The sequence below is a fragment of the Entelurus aequoreus genome, linkage group LG02, assembly GCF_033978785.1.
Source record: "Entelurus aequoreus isolate RoL-2023_Sb linkage group LG02, RoL_Eaeq_v1.1, whole genome shotgun sequence".
In the NCBI taxonomy this organism is placed as follows: Eukaryota; Metazoa; Chordata; class Actinopteri; order Syngnathiformes; family Syngnathidae; genus Entelurus; species Entelurus aequoreus.
In genome coordinates this window covers 42,103,556-42,130,862 of record NC_084732.1, presented here as the reverse complement: position 1 = coordinate 42,130,862, position 27,307 = coordinate 42,103,556, and the positions used below count along the sequence as shown (strand labels likewise).

General features: G+C 39.0%; 1 protein-coding gene across 1 annotated transcript in view; it reads right to left on the bottom strand.

Annotated features, from left to right (window-relative positions):
- Nucleotides 1-27,307, bottom strand: part of LOC133633985 (chromodomain Y-like protein 2) — an 84,435-nt gene that overhangs the window by 32,170 nt on the left and 24,958 nt on the right. The window contains exon 2 of the mRNA XM_062026858.1: nt 2,731-3,307. Coding sequence (XP_061882842.1) covers nt 2,731-3,307 — 577 coding nt within the window. The remainder of the gene's footprint in view (nt 1-2,730; nt 3,308-27,307) is intronic.

The window sequence follows — 27,307 nt, the reverse complement described above, 5'->3', positions numbered from 1 at the left end:
AAAGGAGAGTGTGTGGAATCCAATGAGACCTTGTACCTAAGTTACGGTCAGAGCGAAAAAAGATACACCCTGCACTGCCTCTCTAGTTCTTCACTCTAACGTACCTCATCCACGAATCTTTCATCCTCGCTCAAATTAATGGGGTAATCGTCGCTTTCTTGGTCCGAATCTCACTCGCTCCATTGTAAACAACGGGGAATTGTGAGGAATCCTACCTCGTGTGACGTTACGCTACTTCTGGTATAGGCAAGGCTTTTTTTTATCAGCGACCAAAAGTTGCAAACTTTATCGCCGTTGTTCTATACTAAATCCTTTCAGCAAAAATATGGCAATATCGCGAAATGATCAAGTCAGATATTAATACCTCCTCCACTAGGATTGTTTCTCTCTCCTGGGGCTAAGAAGGGGCTTGAGCAATGCATGGCGGTGCTGAGAAAATTATCGATTTTCATGACTTCAGTTTAAATTTTTTTCAAAAGCTCCCTTTCAATTAACCATTCCATTCTCAATTTGCTCCTAAAATAAATCCATGAAAAGTGGATCAAACTAGCGAGAGAAAGATTTTTGGACAAAGAAACATTGTCAGTGTAGTCAGCAGACCATACAAGCGCTATATCAACCCTCTGCGCATCTGCTCAGCGCAGACGTGATCAAGTGTACACAGTATCGCCGCTGTTGCAAAATGCTAATCTAGCTGCATTGGACTGCTATGCTTGATTGATTGATTGAAACTTTTATTAGTAGATTGCACAGTACAGTACATATTCCTTACAATTGACCATTAAATGGTAACACCCGAATACGTTTTTCAACTTGTTTAAGTCGGGGTCCACGTTAATCAATTCATGGTAATTGGCTAAGATAGGCTAACCTATCTGATGATTGAATAAACGACTCACCCCCCTCATCCCCCTCACACACCCAGGCCAGCACAAACACGCAAGCAGGGATTAGATTGGAACAGAATGGCTATTTGTGAACGTTTTAATGCTTTCTAACTTGAATAAATAAAAATATTGTAAAATATAAAATAAAATTCTGATGCTCTTACATGGGACTTTACAGATTTCTGACGGGGTTATAGCCCCCCCTTGGTCCCTGTGTAGCACCGTCCCTACCATCCGCCCTCCATGGAAGGGAGGCGGAGTTAAGTACCTGCTAAGGCCCCCTGCTTACAGCAGGTGTGTTGGGAGGATGGATTGATTGCGTTCATCATTAGAAAAAGATTGTTGTGTGCAGACAAATCATTTTTATACAGTAAGAGAACATTTTCATCTCCTTAGTTTTGAATATCACTTGAAAGCAATCGCTGCTTCATGTTTAAAACAGCTGGCCATTTATTTTAGTCTCCCACATCTCTCACTTCAAAAACAATTTGTCTGCACACAAGAATCTTTTACTAATAATGTCTAAATGGGGTCTGGGCTTTTTCAGGATGTGCCGCATTCAATCAGGAAGCTCTCCGTGCCACCAGGAGCCTCTAGCCGGACGAATCTTGCCGTAGACACTGGTGGAACTCCATAGGCATGCGCTCCCTCGCTAGGAGGTGTAGCTCTTTTTGTTGGTAAAGTTATTGATCATTCTGCAGGTTCACATACGACATTTACTTCCTCTATTTAGTCAAGTTTGATGTCCGCCAGATCGAGCCTCTAATGTTTTTATTAGTTTATCAAAGTGGTTGAGCCTATTTTGAGGTGGAAAATGTTGCAAAAGATATCTTTGTTTTGTTTACTTTAATAAAAAACTGTATTCCTCATATACGATTCTGAAATAATAATTACTTTGTAATGGCTAGATTTACATCATGTGATGTTATACTGACACTTAGTGACCAGTCAGTATATATTACTGTCATAACTATCTGTTTATCTTTTTCTTAAAAAAACATAGCAATAGATTAGACGGCTGGACAAAATCTAACAAATCAGATTTGACTATGACAATCCTTCGCCAACGACAGCTCTATTAATTAGTACAATACACATATTGTTGTAAACAACAATCAAAATAGCATTATCAGGGTAACACATTAAAAATATTTGTCCCATAAGAGGAGCCAATGGATTATAGTAACCGTAATGATATCTGATGTTGGTGTATTTATTTGTCTCGCGTGAGAAAATCAATGCCATACACAAAACAATAGCATTCTAATAAAAAAAACATATTCAATTGAAGTTTCACTTGTTTTTTAAAAGTACTTTGCATTATGAGAAAAAAATGTCATGACTAATCAAAATCAAAGGATATATATAAGAACAATATGTAAATATAAAAATTGGCATTCATAACAAACTGACATGTATTCTGTGCACGCAACCTCAAAGTCAGGAACCCAAAGGATCTTTCTCCTAGAGCAACATTTTAAATACTCCTCTTTATTTAGCCTAGCTCAGTAAAAAGGAAAATGCCCCAAAATTATGAAAATTTAAAGATTTTAAGAAAATATGTGATTCAGAGTCCGTGCTTGTTAAATTACTATCAGCCTTACGTATTAAGATTATTGTGAAATTCTTGCTCATTCACTGCCGCTTAGTGCAGGGTGAGCGTTGTTTTTAGAAACAGAAACCCATTGTGCCTGAATATACCAATCAGTGTGAACCAAAAAAAAGCAAAATAGCAGATGGAAAAAGAAGAACCTTGTGATTGTTGGAGTGCAAGGTTTTCCGCTCAATAGTTATTGGTTACATTCTGTAAAAAACTATATTTCATCTTCTATTAAAAGCTTACCTAATTCAGTAGTATCTATTTCTTTTTGGTCTCCGTTCACCCTGTCCGAAGATGCTCTGTGTGACCTTGATGCTGTCCTGTACATGTGTGGCTCCACATCTCCATTCTGGAGTCCATTATAAGGCTCCCTCATCGGGGCCACAAAACGAGGGGCTCCTAGTGAAGGAGTCTTAAAGGTCATGGCTTTGCTCATTTTGTCCCGCAAAGCATGCCTACCAAGCCCTTCACCAACCTTCCTCTGCCTGTGAACGGCTGCTGACCCTCCACCTGGGATCCCTAGAATAGTTCCCACTCGAACCCCAACGGCTGGCTCACTACCGCTTTTCTTCTTTCGCACTTCAGCCCGAGCTCTGGAGTTTTCTGTGGCTGCCGAATGACCGTTGGCTGTACTTTTGGGAATTTTGGGCTGTTTGTGCAGATGTATTTGCAAGCTGTTGAAGTGATCAATGAACTCCTCACAGTGCAGTAGGTGGTGCTCCGGCTCCCAGGTGTCCTCTTTACTTCCATAGCCCTTCCACCTGATTAGGTACTCCCACTTACCCTTCTTGTTTCGCCTTTTGTCTACAATACGCTCCACCTGAAAACAAGAGACAGATGGAAACAGTATTATAAACTGCATTTCTTCTATTTAGATAAGACTTTTAGATACGTAGCCAAGGAGGCAAATTATGTGACAAGTCAAGTTTAAAATAAGGAACATTCTTGGTAAGAATAAGATAATACAAATCACAGTACTGTATTAAAGGTGACCTAAAACCCACCAACTTTTCTTAACTATAGGTACCTGTTTTTGGCATCTGCATAAGTCCCGAAAATTTGAAATCTAGCTATTAAGTTATGGCGGAGATATTTGTAAAACAATCTTGCTTTCCTTCATACTTCCTAAACGAGCCATATGTGACATCTGCAGATGTCTTCATATATGGCAGAGAGTTACCCGAAGAACTTAGCGCGAGTTCGATATTAATAATAATAATAATAATACCTGGGATTTATATAGCGCTTTTCTAAGTACCCAAAGTCGCTTTTACATGTTAAAAACCCATCATTCATTCACACCTGGTATTGTAGTCCGGCGCTGTCGTCAATAGGTCAATAAAATGGCTGTCAGAAAGCGACTTCAAGATTGTTTATAAAACATAATGTATGCACAATTTTGACCAAAGAACCACCATTAATTACATGTTACTACAAAAAAGTGTTTTAATTGTAGAAAAAAATCATAATATGAGCCCTTTTGGGTTGTAAAGTTGAAGCTAACATTTTTTGTAATGATTTAGAATAAAATAAGGCCACGGAACACTATAAAGACACCATTTCAAAGACTCTTGTTACTGATATAGTCCACTACAGTAGCACATTTTTTGAGATAGTGACTACTCCTACAGTGTATAGGCACACTTAAGCCTGGATTATGCCTCTGCGTGGTCCCTCTGCCGACTTCTCCGACGCCATATTCCTCCTTTCATAGCTTTTTGTTGGGGTTGCAATTCTCTACTGAAAGTCTTACAGTGGTGCTTTACGGAAAGTCAACTTAGTGAGCATCTCTGGCGTGCAAACAATGGCAATTAAGAGTGACGTAAGTGTTATTGGAGCTGGAACTAAACGATGTGTTGCAATTAGGGTTGGGCATCGAGCGTCAATGGGAACCGGGACTAACATTACGATTCTCTTAGAACCATTCAATTTTTTAATTTCAATTACATTGTACCCCGCCTTCCGCCCGAATGCAGCTGAGATAGGCTCCAGCACCCCGCGACCCCAAAAGGGACAAGCGGTAGAAGATGGATGGATGGATGGGCTCAGTGCAAGATTTGTAAAACAAATGTAATATAAAAAGTTTGTATATATTTTTTAAAGAAGTTAAGACATTTCATCCAAAAATAACTCCCTCATCTAAACCGCACAAACTTTTTGGACTCTTTCTCTTAAAATATCTAGAATCCAAATTCTTTACGAACGGGAATCGAAATAGGAAATGGGAATCAGAACCGGAATCGTTCAATTTCAAATGACGCCCAACCCGAGTTACAGCCGTCACTTTTATTGCAAATGATCCAGAATCGGAGGAGAAGGCCCTCACAGGCGTGGGCTGTATAACGTCATGCACCGTCTCAAACACTCGGTGGGCAAAAAGGCGTATTCAGATCAGACTCCATCCGCTGGATAGGAAGGCTCCTCTTAAAATCAATTTACTTTGAATATGCAATATACATGGTACTGATGAGCAATTTCACATGGCAATTTCTACCTCCAAATTAGGCAATTCAAATTACAACTGAGATGCGTTGTTTTTTCATGTAGGCAGAGACTGTTTTGAAACTACACTCGTGTGGGGAGAGATTTTTTTTCAGAGAGACAATTTTTAAAGCAAGATATCAAACTTGCGGCCCATGGGCCGGATCAGGCCCGCAAACAGGTTCAATCCGGCCCGCGAGATGAGATTGCCAAGTGTAAAATTGAGCTGCATTTTTGAATTAAAGAAACTGCTGTTCTAAATCTGTTCACTGTATGTCGCAATATAAATTCTGTTAGGCAAGCAAATATACTAAATATACCAAGCAAGCGGTACACGGTAAAGCAGGGCTGCGACTCCTCTCCTTTGACCCAACGTAAAACGAACATGAGTAAACTAAAAATTGGTAACCCCACTTAAAATGCTGCATGAGACACTGCACATTGATATAGGTCTGTGAAAATGATTGTCTTCTGTGCAAAATTAAACAAACTGAACAGTGTGTGATTTACTGCAATACTGTCAGTCTTTTAAGTTTTTATTTTTGGTTTGTTGAAATTCTTCAAACATTGCACAGCTTTTATTTTTCTATCGATACACAGTGAAGCCCCAAAGGCAGGGAGCAACTCAACCCTGTTGAATAGTTTTTACCTCAGTTTGTATGGTTTGTTGAGTTAGCAAACATTTAATATGTGGAAATGGTAAATGAGGTAGTTTATACATAGAAGAGTTTATTTATGCTTTATTTCATTGTTTGTTTGATCCTAGATGGGCTGTAATTTAAAGTTTAATTGCTTTGTAAATATGCTGAGATTAAGTCTAAATTCATTGTGTTCTTCATGGTGTTTTTGCAACTGCGCCAATTTTTTACTCAGATTTTTCAACTAACTTGAAGTGTTTTGTCAAGAGGATTATTTGAGATGCTTACATTTTCAGAATGTTCTTGTTCTATTTTGTGCCGGAATAAAACAATCTGAAGTTGTCGTAGTTATATTTTTAAGTAATTATGTCATGATTTTTTCAGTCTGGCCCACGTGAGAATAGATTTTCTTCCATGCGATCTCTGAGCTAAAATTACTTTGACAACCCTGTTTTTAAGTATCTGTGTTTGTGTGGAAATGGCCTTAGATTAGAGACATTTTAAAAGAGAACTATCATTTTCTCATTTTGCAACAGTTTAAAACTGGAAGATATTTTTAAGAATTGTATAGGATTACTTAACATATCACAGTGGGATTTGGCATCAGAATAATTGATCAATGCAAGCGGTAAACAGCACGTTTATCACCATATACAACTATATGTACAATGTGCCCATTTTCACTGTATTGTACTGTGCGAACAAAGATAAATGACAGGACAGTTCGATATATTTAACACACTGTATGTTTACATCTCCAAATGAAATGAATATTCAAATCCAGCTATAACATACAACAAACCAATACATAAATACGTTTTGGACTTATAGTTCTGTTTTCTGTTGTGTATTGCTTCCGGTCAGACTCTTAAGTTGTATTTTCCATTTCCTGTTTTGAACCATTGGCAGTAGCTTTGCTTTGTACTCGTGGCACAGATGTGTGTAATTAGTAATCCATCCATCCATCCATCCATCCATTTTCTACCGCTTGTCAACATATTTAAATTGAGCTGCAACATTTGCTAATTGCTGTATCACTGCACGTGCTTTCTGCTGTGCTACGTATCTTTAAGACCATGTTCTTGTTTCTATTCTGGACTGTTTGGACTGCAATAGTGTTGTCCCTATACCAATATTTTGGTACCGGTACCAAAATGTATTACGGTAGTTTTCTAAATAAAGGGGACCACAAAAAATTTCATTATTGGCTTTATTTTAACAAAAAATCTTACAGTACAATAAACACATGTTTCTTATTGGAAGTTTGTCCTTAAATAAAATAGTGAACATTCAAGACAACTTGTCTTTTAGTAGTAAGTAAACAAACTAAGGCTCCTAATTAGTCTGCTGACATATGCAGTAACATATTGTGTCATTTATCATTCTATTATTTTGACAAAATTATTAAGGACAAGTGGTAGAAAATGAATTATTAATCTACTTCTTTATTTACTTTATTGGGGACGGCGTGGCGAAGTTGGGAGAGTGGCCGTGCCAGCAATCTGAGGTGGTTCAATCCTCACCTTCTACCATCCTAGTCACGTCCGTTGTGTCCTTGAGCAAGACACTTCACCCTTGCTCCTGATGGGCCTGGTTAGCAGCTCCTGCCATCAGTGTGTGAATGTGTGTGTGAATGGGTGAATGTGGAAATAGTGTCAAAGCGCTTTGAGTTCCTTAAAAAGGTAGAAAAGCGCTATACAAGTACAACCCATTTACCATTTACTGTTAGAATCTGGTTATTTTCTGTTTCAACATGTCCTATCTACAATTCTGTTAAAATGTAATAATCACTTGTTCTTCTGTTGTTAGCTACTTTACATTAGTTTCGGATGACACCAAGTAGTTATAGGATCAGACTTTGGTCATATACAAAGTCCTCATGTGTCCAGGGACCTATTTCCTGATTTTATAAATATAACATAAATTTAAAAAAACGAAAGAAGATTTTGTGATGCTAAAAAATATTGATGTAATCATAGTGGTATCGACTAAATACCTGTACTTGGTATCATTACAGTGGCTGTTAGGTGTAGAGCCACCAATGTTGTTTGTTTATATTGTAGCGTCCCGGAAGAGTGAGAGAGAGATGGTGCTGCAGGGAATTCTGGGAATTTGTTCTGTAGTGTTTATGTTGTGTTGCGGTGCAAATATTCTCCCAAAATGTGTTTGTCATTGTTGTTTAGTGTGGTTTCAGTATATGGCACATATTTATGACAGTGTTGGCGTTGTTCATACGGCCACGCTTAGTGTGATATGTTTGGCTGTTGACCAAGTATGCTTCATTCACTTGTGTGTAGTGTGGTCAAAGTTGAAGTGTAATGGTAAATGATCGTACACAGTGAAATCTTGTCTGGCCTTTGTCAACTGATTAACTTTTTTAACATATCCATTGTCATGACTCTGATGGGCTGCGGTGTGTAGTGAAGCACGTATAGCAAACACTACTCCTACAGGGATGATATTTTTAAATTAATTTACTTGATATGTCTCAATGGAGACAAGAATTAGTGATTTTGAAATAGTTACAACACTGCTGACAAACATCAGCCGCTAGCTAGCTAGCCATGTCTTAAAGCACCTCTTCCTGAGGGCGTTTCAGTGTTATAACTTCACGTTTATCTTTAGTTTTTTAGCCAAAATGCGTCCGTTCTCCCTTTTCTATCTACACACTGTTTGCATGTAAGTACTCCGTGATTGTGCACTGCCGCTCGTCTGCATGACACGATGTGATGACGGCGATTGTCTGCATGACACGACGTGACGGCGGCGATGGGTAGGGGACCGGTACTTTTTAGAAGCGGTATAGTACCGAATATGATTCATTAGTGTCGCGGTACTATACTTATACCGGTATACCGTACAACCCTAGATTGCAACTTGTACTTGATCCTTCCTGATGCATTTCCTTTCTTTTTCTTGCTTTACACATCTTTGTGCTCATTACTTTTCCACAAGGTGCCATTAGTGCTTTGTAGCCAGCCTGCTTTATTGTTTTTGTTCGTAATTTCATTTTTGTGTTTGCCGCTCCAAGCAAGCTTCCCTTTTGTTGCAATAAAGAATATGTTGAACTGCACCTGCAAACATGCCATTGCACTATAGGGGAAATGTCACACGCTTGCAAGGTAACATGGTATTTCCTGTATCCGTGAAACTAAAACTCATTTTTGCAAATCACCTTTTGTTTGACTATTCCATCATTGTTTTTGTATTAAAATCCATCTCGGTCCAGCAGGCGCACCTTACTTCACCTTGCCTGTCTGCAAGTGCATGCTTTTGTCAGCATCATAACAGAGAGGCCTGGCGTGTCATGATGTATAAAAGCTTTTTGATTGACAGACCTAGTTTTTTTGCATTACTATCTCCATATTATATAAATACACCTTGAATTAACAAGTTCAAAATCAAAGAAACATTTGAACTAAAATATATCAACTGAATGTGGGCAGCACGGTGGATCAGGGGTTAGTGCGTGTGCCACAATACAAAGGTCCTGGGTTCGATCCTGGGCTCAGAATCTTTCTGCATGTTCTCCCCGTGACTGCGTGGGTTCCCTCCGGGTACTTCGGCTTCCTCCCACCTCCAAAGACGTGCACCTGGGGATAGGTTGATTAGCAACACTAAATTGGCCCTAGTGTGTGAATGTGAGTGTGAATGTCTATCTGTGTTGGCCCTGTGATGAGGTGGCGACTTGTCCAGGGTGTACCCCGCCTACCGCCCGAATGCAGCTGAGATAGGCCCCAGCACCCCCGCGACCCCAAAAGGGACAAGCGGTAGAACATGGATGGATGGATGGATGAATGCGACATAATTTTTTGCGTTTAAATGGAAAAAATGACAAAGGATTTTGAAGGCAAATACATAAACACTGAAGCAATCAATCCTGTCTCAAAACACGTCAATCAGGTGTAAAGTTTGCAGTCACATTGCTTCAGTCTCAATTTACCGAAAGAGTTATTGACTTTTGAGCAACACAGTTTTACATATTGTATTTTGAAACACTGTATTTTAAAGAAACTGCATTTTTAAACATGCACATGTTGCCTATTAATTGATATTGATATATATCACTGATGTGAAAAAAAAAAAATCTAAATACAAAAAATTCTGTACATAAATTCAGTTTTCAAAAAAGCTTTGGTCATAAAGACACAAATTATCCTTCATACAGGTGTTATTAATAATGGTTTAGGTTTACAGAATTACCAAATAAATGTCGATATGTGGTATAATTTAAAGTTAAACGTAAAAAATGTCCTTTTGGGCCGAATAAGATGACTGGCGGTTAAACTGTCAACACATATGGGGAAAATGACATTTGAGAACAAAAGGATTTACAACGCATGCTCAGGCGGTTGCTATATTGCTGCTGAACTACTGAGTGAAATCTTGCGCTTTTCCAAACACTGTATTTTTAACTAAACTTCATTTTTTTGCTGTGTGCATGTGTGTTAGCGGGGCGTAGCTCATATGGTCGGACCAGGAAGAGGGATGAACTTGAGTGGCAGGTTTTTGAACACCAGCATCTTCTTGGGAGCCACCTATCTGTGACATAGAGCTGCTTGAGTTTTTTCAAATGTGCTTTTAGCTGAAGTTAGCTTAAAACAGGGCTGTCAAATGCATTTAGCTCAGGGGCCGCATGGAGGAAAATATATTCCCACGTGGACCGGACTGGTATAATATATGGCATAATAACTTACAATTACAACTACGACAATTTCAGCTTGTTTTATTTGTTTTACTTCGGCCCAAAATAGAACAAACACATTCTGAAAATGTACATATTCCAAATAATCCTCTTGACAAAACACTTCGAAGTTATTTGAAAATTCTGAGGGCAAAAAATGGTGCAGTTGCAAGAACACCATGAAGAACACAAAGAACTTAGACTTCGTCTCAGTCTATCCACAAATCCAGTAAACTGGAAGTCACAGCCTATCTCGGATTGCACAAAATACTAAATAAATAATAAATATAAACTTGTTTAGGTATCAAATACCTCATTTGTCATTTCCACATATTAATCCGATGCTAACTCAACAAATCACACAAACTGAGATAGAAACTATTCAAGAGGGTTGAGTTACTCCCTGCCATGGAGGCATCACTGTGTATTGATAGAAACATAAAAATTGTGCAATGCATGAACAATTTCAACAACCAAACTTATGAATTTAAGAGACAGAAAGTATTGCAATACATCACTAAATGTTCACTTTCTTTAAATTTCCACAGAAGACAATAATTTCCATAGAACTACGGCAAGTTGCAGTGTCCCATGCAGCATTTTAAGTGGGGTTACCAATTATTTATTTTACTCCTGAAACCTGGCATCTTTTAGTTTTCACCCGTGTATCAATATCAGGTGTCAAATCTTGAGTGGCAGATCATTTCAGGATGTTATTCAAGTGCTTGTGCGTGAGCTTTGAGCGTAGCTTTGTTTTATTGATGCTCATTACAGAGAAAACTTCCTCACAAAGAAATGTGGTTTCCCATTCACTTCCGTGAATAAATAGGAGGATGATAATTTTTCTTGGAACAATCTGCGTCCGCTTTTCTCTTTTTTGACAGAGACATTTTGTGAAAAAGAGGGTGCCAAAACTCGATGTGCTCGAAGCAAAATATGTAAAACCAAAGGTTTTACGGTAGGTTCGAGGGGGAGGAGCCACAGCCCCACTTTACTGTGTACCTCATGCTTAGTATTTTTGATCAGCTGTGGTATAAACCATTTGCTTACAGTTTTTCATTTAAAAATACAGCTCATTGTTACACTTGGCAAACTCATCTCGCGGGTCGGATCGGTTGCATGTTTGACATCCCTGGCTCAAAAGGTGTAAAAATACTCTTTTTTTCTCAAGCTGCTGTGACTCCCGTTGATTCCCCAGTGGTAACTAGGGGATTAAAAACAATTGAAAGTCCGCTCGTTAGGTTAAGTAATTGCATCAGAAAAGAAGCAGGAGGTTTGGCCAAGTAGTCAGCAATGGTGGAATTAAAAAGAAAGCGGTCCGTTGATGCATAGTGGCCTCTGTTTTTCACTCCTTAAAGGTGCCACATGTAATAATTTCATGTCAAGTCATTAAATGTCCCTGATAGGTCAAAAGGCATTAATAAATCATCTTATTTTCGAATACCTTTATAACTCATAACATTAGTTCAGCCGGGATATGCTAATTTCAAAATTAGATTTACAGCTCTGAAATCTTGTTATTGTTTTCATTTCGATGCCCCGCCCTCCACCGTTTGACCAATTAGAAAGTCAGTGAGTGTGTCACATCCAGGTTGCCAGTAACGCAGCGCCCTCTTCGTCGAGCTACTGCCACTGGTAAAGTTACTAAACATGTCAGACCTTAGTAAATCTAAAAGGCGTCGTTACGATTCTCAACTTATTCATGACGAAGCCAGGAACAAAACAAGGATTTGTATCAGGGATGCCTCTGAAAGATGGAGACGATCGAAGGCGGAGAAGATTTTTTTCATCTGACGCCAAACTTGCTAATTTCCTCCTTGATAGGTAAGTCAGGCATTCCCGTTTTTTTATTACTTGTAATAAATGGAAATGGACATTTCTATGTAAACTATATTGTCCAACACAGTCTATGATCTTGTCTAACAAAGCTACTATGTTCCAGCCACGAATGCTTAGCATGCTTGCTTGATCAATGACACATCGACATATAGGCTAACGGGGAAATGGATTGAGTGGGTTGATCGAATCACAGTTCAAAATGGCGCCGGTGTGTCTGGCTCGCCGCTTGTCTATGATCACTATTGTCTGTTTTGTGGTTATTTTGACGTGTGTTTCGAGGACCATCGTCTCACTTCTAGTGTATGAACGCTAGGAGTTGTTGAGGATTGGGGAGTCGGTACGGCCATGTGAACTTTACAATGCAAGAGACTCTGATTCATTTTTTCCTGCTAACCTACCCGAGAGCTTCCGGGTAAACGCGCCGCTGCCCAGGAAGCGGAAACACCGAGGAGTACGATCTGGCCGACTGCTAAAAGTGAAAGCTTGGTTGGCACTGTATCCTGACGCGGTGAGGTCCTCTGCACTTCCCTGGGAGTACAGCGACTGTTTTGGTCGCTATTCGTCACAGCGCGCGCTTCGACTGGTCGGGTCTTGGTTGGTGCCAATCATCGGACAGCGGGAGGATCCCTGCGCGCTGCGCCCTCTTCGCTCATTTCACTCGGGCTCAGGTGGCGTGTCCCTGGCTAATCTTCGGCCGCTGAGCTGGGCACCGCACGTGGCTAAAACAACGTCTAGAAGGTGTGCACTTGTGAATGCGAGATCCGTGATGAACAAGACTTTCGTTCTCCAGGACTTTTTCTCATCACGCTCTTTGGATATACTGTTCTTGACAGAAACCTGGATCGGCACCGGTGAGTCTGCTGCTTTTTCAGAGCTATTGCCTCCAGACTGTACCTTCATTAACACGCCGAGAACAAGCGGGGGTTTAGCTATTGTTTTAAAGGAAAGCGTTCATCATAAGGTGATCGTGGTGTGGTCTTTTCCCTCCTTTGAACTGAGCTGTTTCGAGCTGCGACAGACTGATCCGGTATTTTGTGCTGTAATCTACAGACCACCAAAGCACAACAAAGACTTTATCAAGGACTTTTCGGACTTCATTGCTTTTAGTCTGGTGCGCTACGACAAGATTTTAATCGTCGGGGATTTTAATGTAAACGTTTGTTGTCCTTCTAATCCCATGGCCGGAGAGTTTTTGGACTTGATGGAAGGTTTTATTTTGGCTCAGCATGTTACTGGTCCAACACATGTACACGGACACACTCTAGACCTTGTACTGTCTTATGGTTTTAATGTTGACAATGTCGTTGTTGGTGATGCTGTGTTTTCCGATCACAGTCCTGTTATGTTCAAATTAAGTTTGGACCCTGATGTAAAACCGCCTGCCGTGCGTCATGGGCGTGTTATTAGGTCTGACACTGCAGCCGCCTTTTCTTCTTTGTTCACTGAGTCCATGCAGAGTATATCACACTCTGCAGACACTGAACAATTGATGTGCTCTTTTATTTCAACATGTTCTGAAATTCTGGACAGTATAGCGCCCCTCAGAGCTATACGTCCAAAGTCAAAACAGGAGCCTTGGCTCAATAACACCACACGCACAGCTCGGCGTGAGTGGCGAAGGGCGGAACATAAGTGGAAAGGGGATAGCTTGGAGGTCTCTTATTAAATTTTAAAAGAAAGCTGTAGGAATTATCAAAGTGTGGTTAATGCTGAGAAAACTAAATATCTGTCAGACTTAATTTCAAATATTGTCAGCACGCCATGTGTTCTTTATAAATCTATAAATTCTGTTCTTAATCCGAACCCAGCCATTTCACTAGAGATGACAAATGAAACTTGTGAAAAATGTCTCTCCTTTTTTACTGACAAGGTTGCAACTATTCGGGCAAATCTTTCTCCTTCTCCATTGAGTTTCAATTTGTGAAATTATCGGCCCATTTCTAAATTACCTTTTATGTCAAAAATTTTGGAGAAATGTGTTTTGGCGCAACTGCAGCCTTTTTAGATGAAAATAGCACTTTAGATCCATTTCAGTCTGGATACAAAGCTTTGCACAGTACTGAATCTGCACTTTTAAAGGTTTTTAATGATTTGCTTTTAATGTCTGACTCTGGCAGCTCTGCCATTTTAGTACTTTTAGATCTTACAGCTGCCTTTGACACAGTCGACCACACAATTCTTTTAGACCGCCTGAGAAACTGTGTGGGTGTCAGGGGGACTGCATTAGAGTGGTTCAGATCCTACCTGTCAGAGAGGTCCTTTTCTGTCAGGCTGGGGGACGCCACCTCTTCTTCTGCTTCGCTTTACTGTGGTGTCCCCCAGGGATCTATTCTAGGCCCCATCCTTTTCGCTCTATAACTCCTCCCGATTGGAGAGATTTTTAAGAGGCATGGAGTGTCTTATCACTTTTATGCAGACGACTGCTAAATTTATATGCCGATTTCAAAAGGCCACGACCCCCTGATACCCATTCTCAACTGTCTATGCGACGTCAAGGCTTGGTTAGCCCAGAATGTTTTAATAATGAATGAGGGAAAAACGGAAATTTTACTTTTTGGTCCGGCCCTCACTGACTTGGGACCATTGCAAAATTATGTGCGTCCTAAAGTCACGAGCCTTGGCGTCACTATAGACAGCGATTTTAAACTTGACAAACAAGTCAATGGCGTTTTAAAATCGTATTTTTATCATGTTTGTCTTTTAGCAAAGGTAAAACCATTTTTATCTTTTAACATTTTTGAACAAGTCGTGCATGCTTTTATTTTTAGTCGCCTGGACTACTGCAATACACTTTATGCTGGCATTAGCCAAAAAGCTCTCCCCCGGTTGCAGTTAGTCCAGAACGCGGCAGCACGACTTTTAACAGGGGCCAGGAAACGCCAGCATATAACCCCAATTCTTAAGAGTTTGCACTGGCTCCCTGTTCATCTTAGAATTGATTTTAAAACCTTGCTGTTTGTTTTTAAAGCTTTACATGGACTGGCACCTCAGTATATCTCGGACCTCATCCAAATTTACAATCCTGCGCGCGCTCTGAGGTCCAAGAGCCAGCTCCAGCTCGTAGTGCCCAAGACCAGACTTAAAACCAGGGGAGACAGGGCCTTCTCTGTGGTCGGCCCTAAACTCTGGAACACTCTGCCCCTCCATGTTCGAACTGCTCCCACAGTGGAGTGTTTTAAGTCTCGTCTTAAAGGCCTACTGAAACCCACTACTACCGACCACGCAGTCTGATAGTTTGTATATCAATGATGAAATGTTAACATTGCAACACATGCCAATACGGCCGGGTTAATTTATAAAGTGCAATTTTAAATTTCCCGCTAAACTTCCGGTTGAAAACGTCTTTGTATGATGACGTATGCGAGTGACGTCACTAGTTAAACGGAAGTATTGGTACACCTTTGAATCCAATACAAAAAAGCTCTGTTTTCATCTCAAAATTCCACAGTATTCTGGACATCTGTGTTGGTGAATCTTTTGCAATTTGTTTAATGAACAATGAAGACTGCAAAGAAGAAAGTTGTAGGTGGGATCGGTGTATTAGCGGCTGGCTGTAGCAACACAACCAGGAGGACTTTGACTTGGATAGGAGACGCGCTAGCCGCCGACCGCACGGATGATCGGGTGAAGTCCTTCGTCCTTCCGTCGATCGCTGGAACGCAGGTGAGCACGGGTGTTGATGAGCAGATGAGGGCTGGCTGGCGTAGGTGGAGCGCTAATATTTTTATCATAGCTCTGTGAGGTCCGGTTGCTAAGTTAGCTTCAATGGCGTCGTTAGCAACAGCATTGTTAATCTTCGCAAAGCTGGAAAGCATTAACCGTGTATTTAGATGTCCAGGGTTTAATAGTATTGTTGATTTTTTGTCTATTTTTCCAGTCAGGGGTTTATTTCGTCTGTTTATATCTGCATTTGAGCCCGATGCTCCGATAGCTCCGTAGCTAAAGTGTTTCGCCGATGTATTGTCGTGGAGATAAAAGTCACTGTGAATGTCCATTTCACGTTCTCGACTCTCATTTTCAAGAGGACATAGTATCCGAGGTGGTTTAAAATACAAATCCGTGATCCACAATAGAAAAAGGAGAAAGTGTGGAATCCAGTGAGCTCTTGTACCTAAGTTACGGTCAGAGCGAAAAAAGATACGTCCTACACTGCACTATAGTCCTTCACTCTCACTTTCTTCATCCACAAATCTTTCATCCTCGCTCAAATAATGGGGTAATCGTCGCTTTCTCGGTCCAAATCTCTCTCGCTGCTGGTGTAAACAATAGGGAAATGTGAGCAGCACTCCAGCTTGTGACGTCACGCTACTTCCGGTAGGGGCAAGGCTTTTTTTTATCAGCGACCAAAAGTTGTGAACTTTATCGTTGTTGTTCTCTACTAAATCCTTTCAGCAAAAATATGGCAATATTGCAAAATGATCAAGTATGACACATAGAATGGATCTGCTATCCCCGTTTAAATAAAAAAAAATAATTTCAGTAGGCCTTTAAGACCCACTTTTATTCTCTGGCTTTTAACACTACGTGAGTTGTGTGGTCCTCTGTTGTCCTCTGTGTTTTTAAAATGTTGATTTCAATTTACTGTTTTAATTGGTTTTACCCATTAAAATAGTTTTTAATCATATTCATTTTATATTGTTTTTATATTGGTTTTATATGTATTTATTTTTGTTGTGCAGCACTTTGGAAACATTTTGTTTTTTAAATGTGCTATATAAATAAAGTGGATTGGATTGGATTGGAAATATACTGTATGCCCGTTAGCCTGTATGTTGATGTGTCATCCAACTGACAGAGCAAAATATATTTTGGACAAATAAAACCTATGTGGATATGGGTAGTGTCAGTGCCTATTTCGTTCTCAATATGCTGATACACTGAGGAAATGCGTTACAACATTAGCACAGCTAGTTGCGGTTTCTGGTACTGCATGTGCATCAAACACATATGGGGTGGTATTTGCTTGGCACAATATAATGCATTACATGTAATGATTTTCTACTTTGTGTATTGACATGGTAGTAGGCAATATGATTTATGCGTAACATGGTTTTTGCGTAACGTGGGTTGGCTCATAGAAACGCTCTTGGCACTGAAAGATGGTGATTGATTGATTGAGTAAAACATTTTTCAAACATGAACACACTTACAGTATAATACATCACACATAATTTCATATCAATTCTGTTTACAGCATGTCTGAAAAGGAGTAGGAAGAAGCAAAGCGTATTTAATCCTACCCTTTTCCTACTTCAGAGCGTTTACAAATATATATGTTAATTTACTGTCTTCTTTTTGTAACACAATTACATCAGTGAATGATTAATACAGCAGTTCTTGCAATGTATAATTAAGCCAGTCATGATAAACATACTGAAATGAAGAATATCCCGTTTTCAATACGGTTGAAGGTATTTCTCATAATTCTTCTTCCGTGTACTTTTTTAAGCACTATTAATTTGAACAACCTCTTAAACTGGATCATATCAGTACATTGTTTAACTCTGCTTACCGTATTTCCTTGAATAGCCGCAGTGGCGTTAATTAATTTAAAACCTCCTGTCACACCTGCGTTTACCGGAAACCGGCGGGATGGCCGTGCATGCGGTAATTATTTTAAAACCTCTTCTCACTCCGGCGTTTACCAAAAGGAATCCATAAAATTTAGGCGTGCGCTTTGAGTGTGATGTAAGCATACCATCATGAAAAGCACATTTAATTAAAAAAACGTTATTATGGTCTTACTTGTACTTATAAATGGAGTCCATTTGCAGCTCCTTCTGACCAAAAGCATCGATAACTTGTTTATAGAAGTCTTCCTTATTTTCTTTCTTCAGTTTTAAAAGTCTCTGTTTCGATGGAGATATTCCTTTAATTATTACATCCTGCTTCGATTGAAAGTCCAGTTTAGAAAACTGTTTTATTTTAGATACCGGTATGTAATCCTTGTTAAAAGGAAGAAAAAAAAATCTCTTGCTGCGTGTGTTCACTTCTTCTGCAGTACCGGAAGTCGCAAGAAGGATCACTAGCGCGGCAGCGCCCTCTACCACCAGGAGGCGGGAGTCATTTAATGACTTATACAGTATTTCACACACGCAGCTACGGTATATTAATAAAACATAGCTGCTTACTGTTCTCTTTAGCATACTGTACCGGTATTCAATAGCTTGGACCTTAAATCCTACTGAAAAGCTCTTTATCTTTTTTCCTTTGTGCGATTGTAAACTACTGAAAGCAGCTTCCTCCATTTTGAAAATGAGGACAGATGCGTCACTCGTGACGTAACGAATTTGACCCGGTGGAAGTTCTAGCCATATGTTAAATATTTAGCGAAACGAGTTTGACCCGGCGAAAATTATAGACATGCGATAATAAAATTAATATTTTGCGAAACGAATTTGATCCAGCTTCAATAATAAACCGGCGATAAGGCCAAGCATGCGTTAATTATTTTGAGAAACGAGTTTGACCCGTGCGAATACTATATTCCCTGCGCCAATTCAAGGAAATACGGTAATCCATTCCATATTATAATTCCACATACTGATATGCTAAAGGTCTTGAATGTTGTATGTGCATACAAATGTTTTAAGTTAGCTTTTCCTCTAAAGTTATATTTCTCCTCTTTAGTTGAGAAGAATTGTTGTACGTTCTTGGGTAACAGGTTATAGTTTGCTTTGTACATAATTTTAGCTGTTTGCAATTTTACCAAATCGTTGAATTTCCATATTTTTGATTCAATAAATAAAGTGTTTTAATGTTCTCTATATCCAACATTATTTATCAGTCTAACTGATCTTTTTTGTAACACGGTTAGTGAATGAAGCACACATTTGTAGTTATTTCCCCATATTTATGCACAATAACTCAGATATGATAACACTAGCGAGCAGTAGAGAATATGGAGTGATTTTTGGTCCAAAACATATTTTGCTTTGTTCATTATTGAAATATTGCTGGCCACCAATTTTTTATATGAGATTTCCAGTTAATTTTATAATCTATTAATACACCCAAAAATATAGTTTCTTTTACCCTTTCAATGTCTACTCCGTCTATTTGTATTTGTGTATGATGCTCTTTTGATGTGCGTAAATGGAAGAGAATGTAGTGTGCCAGGTTGGATGCAACATGGACTTATGCTGACCGAAATGTGGTGGTAATTTTACTGTTGGCCTTGGCTTAATATCAAAGTAGGGCTATGCGATATATAATATATTATTATATATAATTATTTTGATGGTGGTCTGTGCGGTCAAACTAGACATTTTAGCAGGGTAATGCCAACAATCTGTCTCGACACCCGACTAAAATATTTATGTGTAACTTTACAAATACATTTGGCTAATCAACATTAGTAAAATGTGGCATAATTACTTAGTAAACCATCTTGCAAGAAGCATAAACAAGAGAAACCCACAGCGTAGGACTCGTCCATTGCCGATTAAAGTTCCTTGGAGTAGGATTCGAATTCGGCTGCGTATCTGGCAACCTCAGTTAGGGTGAGTGGGAGGGGACTACAGAAGTTTGACCGTGATTGCAGTACCATTTCTGGTCACATTACTACATATGGCACATTTAATGCTTGCAGTTCTAAGTTCTTTTAATTGCTGTTAGCCTGTCAAACTTAAATCTCAGACAAAACTGCGGTCCGGTTTCATTCTAAGCAGTATACTACTGAACAGAGAATACATGGTGACACAAGTATGTGAGATGCTTTCCTTTCCTTTCTCTACAATCTTATTTAAAGATAAAAATACTATGGTAGCTTTGCTACCATATGTAGTTGTTTTGGGAGAATTTAACCAAATAGAGATACCTAAAATAGTTGTATGTTTAATTGTGGCACCATAGTCTTTTTACAAATTGAACTTTAAACTTTTGAATGTCATTTAAAGTATGTTAAAACAATTTGAAACACGTTAACTGCATGACTCTTATCTTGGTTTGTTTAGCTTTCAACACTATATGAAACGTGCAAAAAAATTTGTTTTTAAACAAAACCGATTTTAGGAGCTAAAACTATCTATGTGCCCAAACCAGTGTGTTCGTTTTAGTTTATATTTTTTCATATCCCCAATAAACATTTATTTTGACAAATATTAATCTTAATGGTGTGTTTTTATGAAGGCCAAACAGACACCACTATATTTCTAATTCAACTTATTTCAAACTCGTCACAGAACAATGGTAAATCTCCATGTTGTTATACATATGTAGGCAGACGTTGCCAACTCAATTATAATTATGATTAAAACTGCAGATTAACTTTCTTTTTTTGATTCTTAGTTGTTTTTTTAATCAATTTTGTTCTGTATTGATAAATAGATACATTTGATCAAAATAATGGAGGGTTGTGAAATTCACTAACGAACCATATCTAATGACTGGCTCATTAACATGAAGGACGGAATTGGGACGATGCAGTGATTTTATAATAGCTTGACATGACAGTGGAGAAATATTTACATTGCGCTCTTTAAACCAAGGCAAAAGCAGTGGCAGCTTTGCACATGCGCATTTTATTTACAGTCTGCAGGTGTGTGGCTCTCCTGTCTGCACTGACATGCAGCGCTGAAATTTTACCGCAGCAGCCACGGTAAGTGCTGCGACCGCCCTCGTCATTTGCCGTAATGCCCCAAAAATTGACCAACATTTGCGGAAAGAACATGCCGTGACCGCCCTTGACTTTTTACTTGTTAATGGACGAGGGATGTAACGGTATAATGATAATTTGCGATAGTTCCCGACGGTTAATAATACCGTTAAATGTTTTAATTACCGAAAAACCATAATTTATTCATGCATTTTAGGCAACACAAATGCATTAATAAATGCAAACACCGCTAGTGCGCAACGGGATAATCATGGCGGACCAACGACACTGACTTTGCCGCGGAGATTTCCCCTCGGATTAAACGGAGCCAAGCGCTTCTTTTAACGTCATTTTCCCTCACTTCCCACCGTGCGTTCAAGAGTGCACTGCTGTGTTTAGATGGAGACAGGTGGGGACAATATTGGAGACACTTGTCCCCACACTGAAAGTACACAGCGAAGGAGACAACTATTTGATGTTTTGCAGCAGGCGATGTGTCGTGAAAGGCCTACTGAAACCCACTACTACCGACCACGCAGTCTGATAGTTTATATATCAATGATGAAATCTTAACATTATAACACATGCCAATACGGCCGGGTTAACTTATAAAGTGACATTTTAAATTTGCCGCTAAACTTCCGGTTCGAAACGCCTCTGAGGATGACGTATGCGCGTGACGTAAACCGGCGAACACGGGTATGCCTTCCACATTGAAGCCAATACGAAAAAGCTCTGTTTTCATTTCATAATTCCACAGTATTCTGGACATCTGTGTTCGTGAATCTGTTTCAATCATGTTCATTGCATTATGAAGAAGGAAGCTGAGCAAGCAAAGAAGAAAGTTGTCGGTGCGAAATGGACGTATTTTTCGAACGTAGTCAGCCACAACAGTACACAGCCAGCGCTTCTTTGTTTACATTCCCGAAAGATGCAGTCAAGATGGAAGAACTCGGATAACAGAGACTCTAACCAGGAGGACATTTGACTTGGATACACAGACGCCTGTAGAGAACTGGGACAACACAGACTCTTACCAGGATTACTTTGATTTGGATGACAAAGACGCAGACGTGCTACTGTGAGTATGCAGCTTTGGCTTTTTTTTGCGTATGTACGTAACTTTTTAAAAATATATAAGCTTTATGAACCTTGGGTTAGGTGAACGGTCTTTTGGGCTGAGTGATTGTGTGTGTTGATCATGTGTTTGAATTGTATTGGCGTGTTCTATGGAGCTAGGAGCTAGCAGAGGAGCTAGGAGCTAGCATAACACGTACCGTACCGTACGTGCGCGTCACGTACGTAACTTTTTAAAAATATATAAGCTTTATGAACCTTGGGTTAGGTGAACGGTCTTTTGGGCTGAGTGATTGTGTGTGTTGATCAGGTGTTTGAATTGTATTGGCGTGTTCTATGGAGCTAGGAGCTAGCAGAGGAGCTAGCATAACAAACACGCAGGTGTTATTATGCAGGATTAATTTGTGGCATATTAAATATAAGCCTGGTTGTGTTGTGGCTAATAGAGTATATATATATGTCTTGTGTTTATTTACTGTTGTAGTCATTCCCAGCTGAATATCAGGTACCGTGAGTATGCAGCCTTGGCTGCTAAACATTCGATAACTTGACCGTATGTGCGCGTCACGTACGTAACTTTTTAAAAATATATAAGCTTTATGAACCTTGGGTTAGGTAAACGGTCTTTTGGGCTGAGTGATTGTGTGTGTTGATCAGGTGTTTGAATTGTATTGGCGTGTTCTATGGAGCTAGGAGCTAGCAGAGGAGCTAGGAGCTAGCATAACAAACACGCAGGTGTTTTTATGCAGGATTAATTTGTGGCATATTAAATATAAGCCTGGTTGTGTTGTGGCTAATAGAGTATATATATGTCTTGTGTTTATTTACTGTTGTAGTCATTCCCAGCTGAATATCAGGTCACCCCCGGCTCTCACAGCATCTTCCCTATCTGAATAGCTTCAACTCCCCACTAGTCCTTCACTTGCACTTTACTCATCCACAAATCTTTCATCCTCGCTCAAATTAATGGGGAAATTGTCGCTTTCTCGGTCCGAATCTCTCTCACTTCATGCGGCCATCATTGTAAACAATAGGGAACTTTGCGTATATGTTCAACTGACTACGTCACGCTACTTCCGGTAGGTGCAAGCCTTTTTTTTATCAGATACCAAAAGTTGCAATCTTTATCGTCGTTGTTCTATACTAAATCCTTTCAGCAAAAATATGGCAATATCGCGAAATGATCAAGTATGACACATAGAATAGATCTGCTATCCCCGTTTAAATTAAAAAAATTCATTTCAGTAGGCCTTGAACGTTGTCACAACTTGTTTATGAAGTCTTTAGTTTGTTTACTGGGATGTTCACTCCTCCTTTATTTAACTGTGTCAGTGTTCAAATAACATCAATACTAGCCCAAATGTTTTGTCATTTCATTGAATTGAACGCAGGCGGTGAAGATTGTTTATTCGATGTGAGAGGTGTCACTCTGGGATTTTTTTGTTGGCCAAAATGTTGTAATGAAACACTAGGGAAGCGTTGGAGAAGAACAAAGCTTGTCTATTAGACTTCATCTTCATTAGCCAAACTGCTTTGTGTGTTATTTTGATATAAAAAAGTAAACACCAGTTGTTTTTTTTACATTAATTGTTTTTTTCATGTCACTAAGGTGTTACTTCAAAAAACATACATGTGACACATAATTTTGTTAATGTTTTAGATAGATAGATAGATAGATAGATAGATAGATAGATAGATAGATAGATAGATAGATAGATAGATAGATAGATAGATAGATAGATAGATAGATAGATAGATAGATAGTACTTTATTGATGCATTCAGGAGAGTTCCCTCAGGAAAATTTTATTCTTGTGTATATCCATCCATCCATCCATTTTCTACCGCTTATTCCCTTCGGGGTCGCGGGGGCGCTGGAGCCTATAGTTAATTCCTATACAAGTACAAGTACAAGTCTTAAGTTTATTCACAATACCATAGAACAATTACAATAGTAGTGAATATCATTTAAAGATATTGGTAAGTGAAAGGGTCCCCCAAATAAGCTAGAAGAAGCTTTTGACAGGGGGTCCAGAGGACAGTATATACATGGGATGATGAAAAATGGTAGCAAGCACAACAACAACAAAAAACAACAACAACGCTATATGATAAACACAAGATAATAGTACTAAAGCACGCATACACATACACACATACATTCATTCGACCATGCAAAACCCAACAGTAGTCAACCCCACATGAGGCATTAAAGATAGGTGGTTAATAGGTAAGTTTTCAGTTTCTTTTTGAAGTTGGAGAATGGATACCGCATCTTGAGGCTCTCATTAAGCCGGTTCCAAATCTTAGGTCCCCTGCATACAACACTTCGATCGGTACAAGCCAGTAGACGAAGTTTACCTGATATCAGATCTAAGTTACGAGTGTTGTGGGCATGCTGGGGATGGTAGATAGGAACCAAGCTACAGAGCCTCAGATTCAGCCTGTGAATGACTTGATAGGTTAAACAAGCATTTTGATAAATATTGAACTCTGTCAGTCTTAAGAAATGATATTTATGAAATAGATGTCGAGTGGGGGCATTAAACTTGGACCATGACAGGGCCCGTATGATTTTCTTTTGCATGGATTCTAATTTGTGAAGGTAGGTAGGGAAGGTGTTACACCAGATGACATTACAGTAGTTTAGATGTGGTTCAAAGAGAGTTTTATATAGGGTAAGTAGAGCATACAGAGGAAGATAATGACGAAGGTGAAAGAACAGGCCAACATATTTGGATAATTTGTAGGGATGTCCGATAATGGCTTTTTGCCGATATCCGATATGCCGATATTGTCCAACTCTTTAATTACCGATACCGATATCAACCGATACCGATATCAACCGATATATACAGTCGTGGAATTAACACATTATTATGCCTAACTTGGACAACCAGGTATGGTGAAGATAAGGTACTTTTTAAAAAAATTAATCAAATAAAATAAGATAAATAAATTAAAAACAGTTTCTTGAATAAAAAAGAAAGTAAAACAATATAAAAACAGTTACATAGAAACAAGTAATTAATGAAAATTTGTAAAATTAACTGTTAAAGGTTAGTATTATTAGTGGACCAGCAGCACGCACAATCATGTGTGCTTACGGACTGTATCCCTTGCAGACTGTATTGATATATATTGATATATAATGTAGGAACCAGAATATTAATAACAGAAAGAAACAACCCTTTTGTGTGAATGAGTGTAAATGGGGGAGGGAGGTTTTTTGGGTTGGTGCACTAATTGTAAGTGTATCTTGTGTTTTTTATGTGGATTTAATAAAAAAAAAACCAAAACAAAAAAAAACGATACTGATAATAAAAAAACCGATACCGATAATTTCCGATATTACATTTTAACGCATTTATCGGCCGATAATATCGGCAGAACGATATTATCGGACATCTCTAATAATTTGTTTAACAGATGGCTAATGTGACATTTGAAATTGAGGTATTCGTCAATGATGACCCCCAGGAATTTTGTGGAATACACTCTCTGTATTTCCTGCCCATTGATGTTGACATGGCAGTGCTCAGTATTTGTCCGGTTTTTATTAGAATGAAATAGAATACATTTTGTTTTATTAACATTATGAAAGAGCTTATTACATTTGAACTAGGAATCCACTTTCACAAGCGCTGAATTGACAGTTACTTGCAGATCGTGGAGGCTCCTGTGTGAGGTAAACAAATTTGTATCATCAGCAAAAATTATTTTATGAAACGTTTCTGAGGAGTTTACAAAATCATTTATGTATAGGATAAAAAGGAGAGGCCCCAAGATGGATCCCTGGGGAACCCCATAATTTATGGTCATACAGGGTGAATTGTGATCATTGACGAATACACATTGTTGCCTTCCGTATAGGTAAGAACGAAACCAATCGAGAGGTACCCCTCTGACACCATAGTGATATAGCTTATATAATAAAATCTCAAAGTCTATTGTGTCAAAGGCCTTGGACAGATCCAAAAAAATACCAATACCACATTTTCCTTCTTCGATACAGTCATTGACCTTTTCCAAGAGGTCGAGTATAGCCATACAGGTGGTACATTTTTTACGAAAACCATATTGGGAGGGGACAAGGATATCTAGTTTTTCTAGAAAGCCATTCAGTCGGTTATAGACCACTTTCTCAAATATTTTTGAAAATGGTGGTAAAATTGAAATTGGCCTATAGTTGTTCATATCGTTTTTATCACCTGATTTAAAAATTGGGATTACTTTTGCCACTTTGGACATTTTGGGTACAATGCCAGCACTAAGTGACAGGTTGATACAGTGACAAAGAGGATTTGTGATCACATTTGCTATGGCTTTCAAGATTTTGCTACATATCCCGTCCACTCCAGCTGTATGTGATTACTTCAGGTCCATAATGATCGTATAAAGCTCATTGATGTCGGTTGGCTGCATGAAAAAGGAGCTAGGGTAGCTGCCTGATAAAAATTCTTTAAAGGAATACCCTGGAGGTTGACTTATTTTACTAGATATGTTTTCCCCAGTAGAAGCAAAAAAGGTATTAAAACTATTGGCAAGATCAGCCTTATTTGACCCTGTATCCGGAACAACAGGGGCCTTATGTCCCTTGTTGAGAACAGTATTCAACACGTTCCATGTTCTCCTACAATCCCCCTGCGATGCTTGTAATAGTTCAGAATAATAGTTGCGCTTACTTTTCCTGATAATATGAGTTAATTTATTTCTATAATTTGTGTATTTTTCTTTGTTGACAGTGGTAGGGTTCGAAATAAAACATTTGTAGAGTTTATTCTTTTGTCTGATGGACTTTAAGATCCCCCTTGTAATCCAGGGATTTTTTTCTGAGGTATGATTTTTGATAGTTTTTTCAGGGATTGTTTCCTGAATAGCATCCTGAATCATTTTAATCAGGTTTTCATATGCAACTTCGGGACAGGTGCAATTAAACACAGAGTCCCATTGCCTGGCAAGCAGATTATTATTTAGGTGTTGTAGAGTTGTATTGTTGAGTATTTTGGTTTTACCTTTAGGAGGTGGGGGGGGGGGGGGGGGGGGGGTTTGCCAGAGTCAAAGAATAGTATTATGGGAAAGTGGTCTGTGATATCGGATTGCACCACCCCTGTCACGAGCTTTGTATTCCGGATGTTGGTAATAATGTTATCGATTATTGTTTTAGAGGCATCTGTGACTCGAGTGAACCTATTGATGGTGGGGAAGAAGGAAGAGGAATGTAACGTGTTGATAAAATTCAGTTTTGCTCCATCGTCCTTGGAAATATCAATATTAAAGTCTCCAAGAAGGATACAGTTTTTGTTTAGTTTATTTAGACTGAGTAATAGTTCATCCAATTTGGAAAGAAAAGTGTCAAGAGGTGAGTCAGGAGGACGATAGAGTACTCCAACAATTAACTTTTTCCCTTCGTTTTCCATGAACAAGGATTCATAGAGATCATCTTCTAGGGTGATGTTGCATACTTTGGCATGAAGATTGTTCCGGACATAGAGGCACACACCTC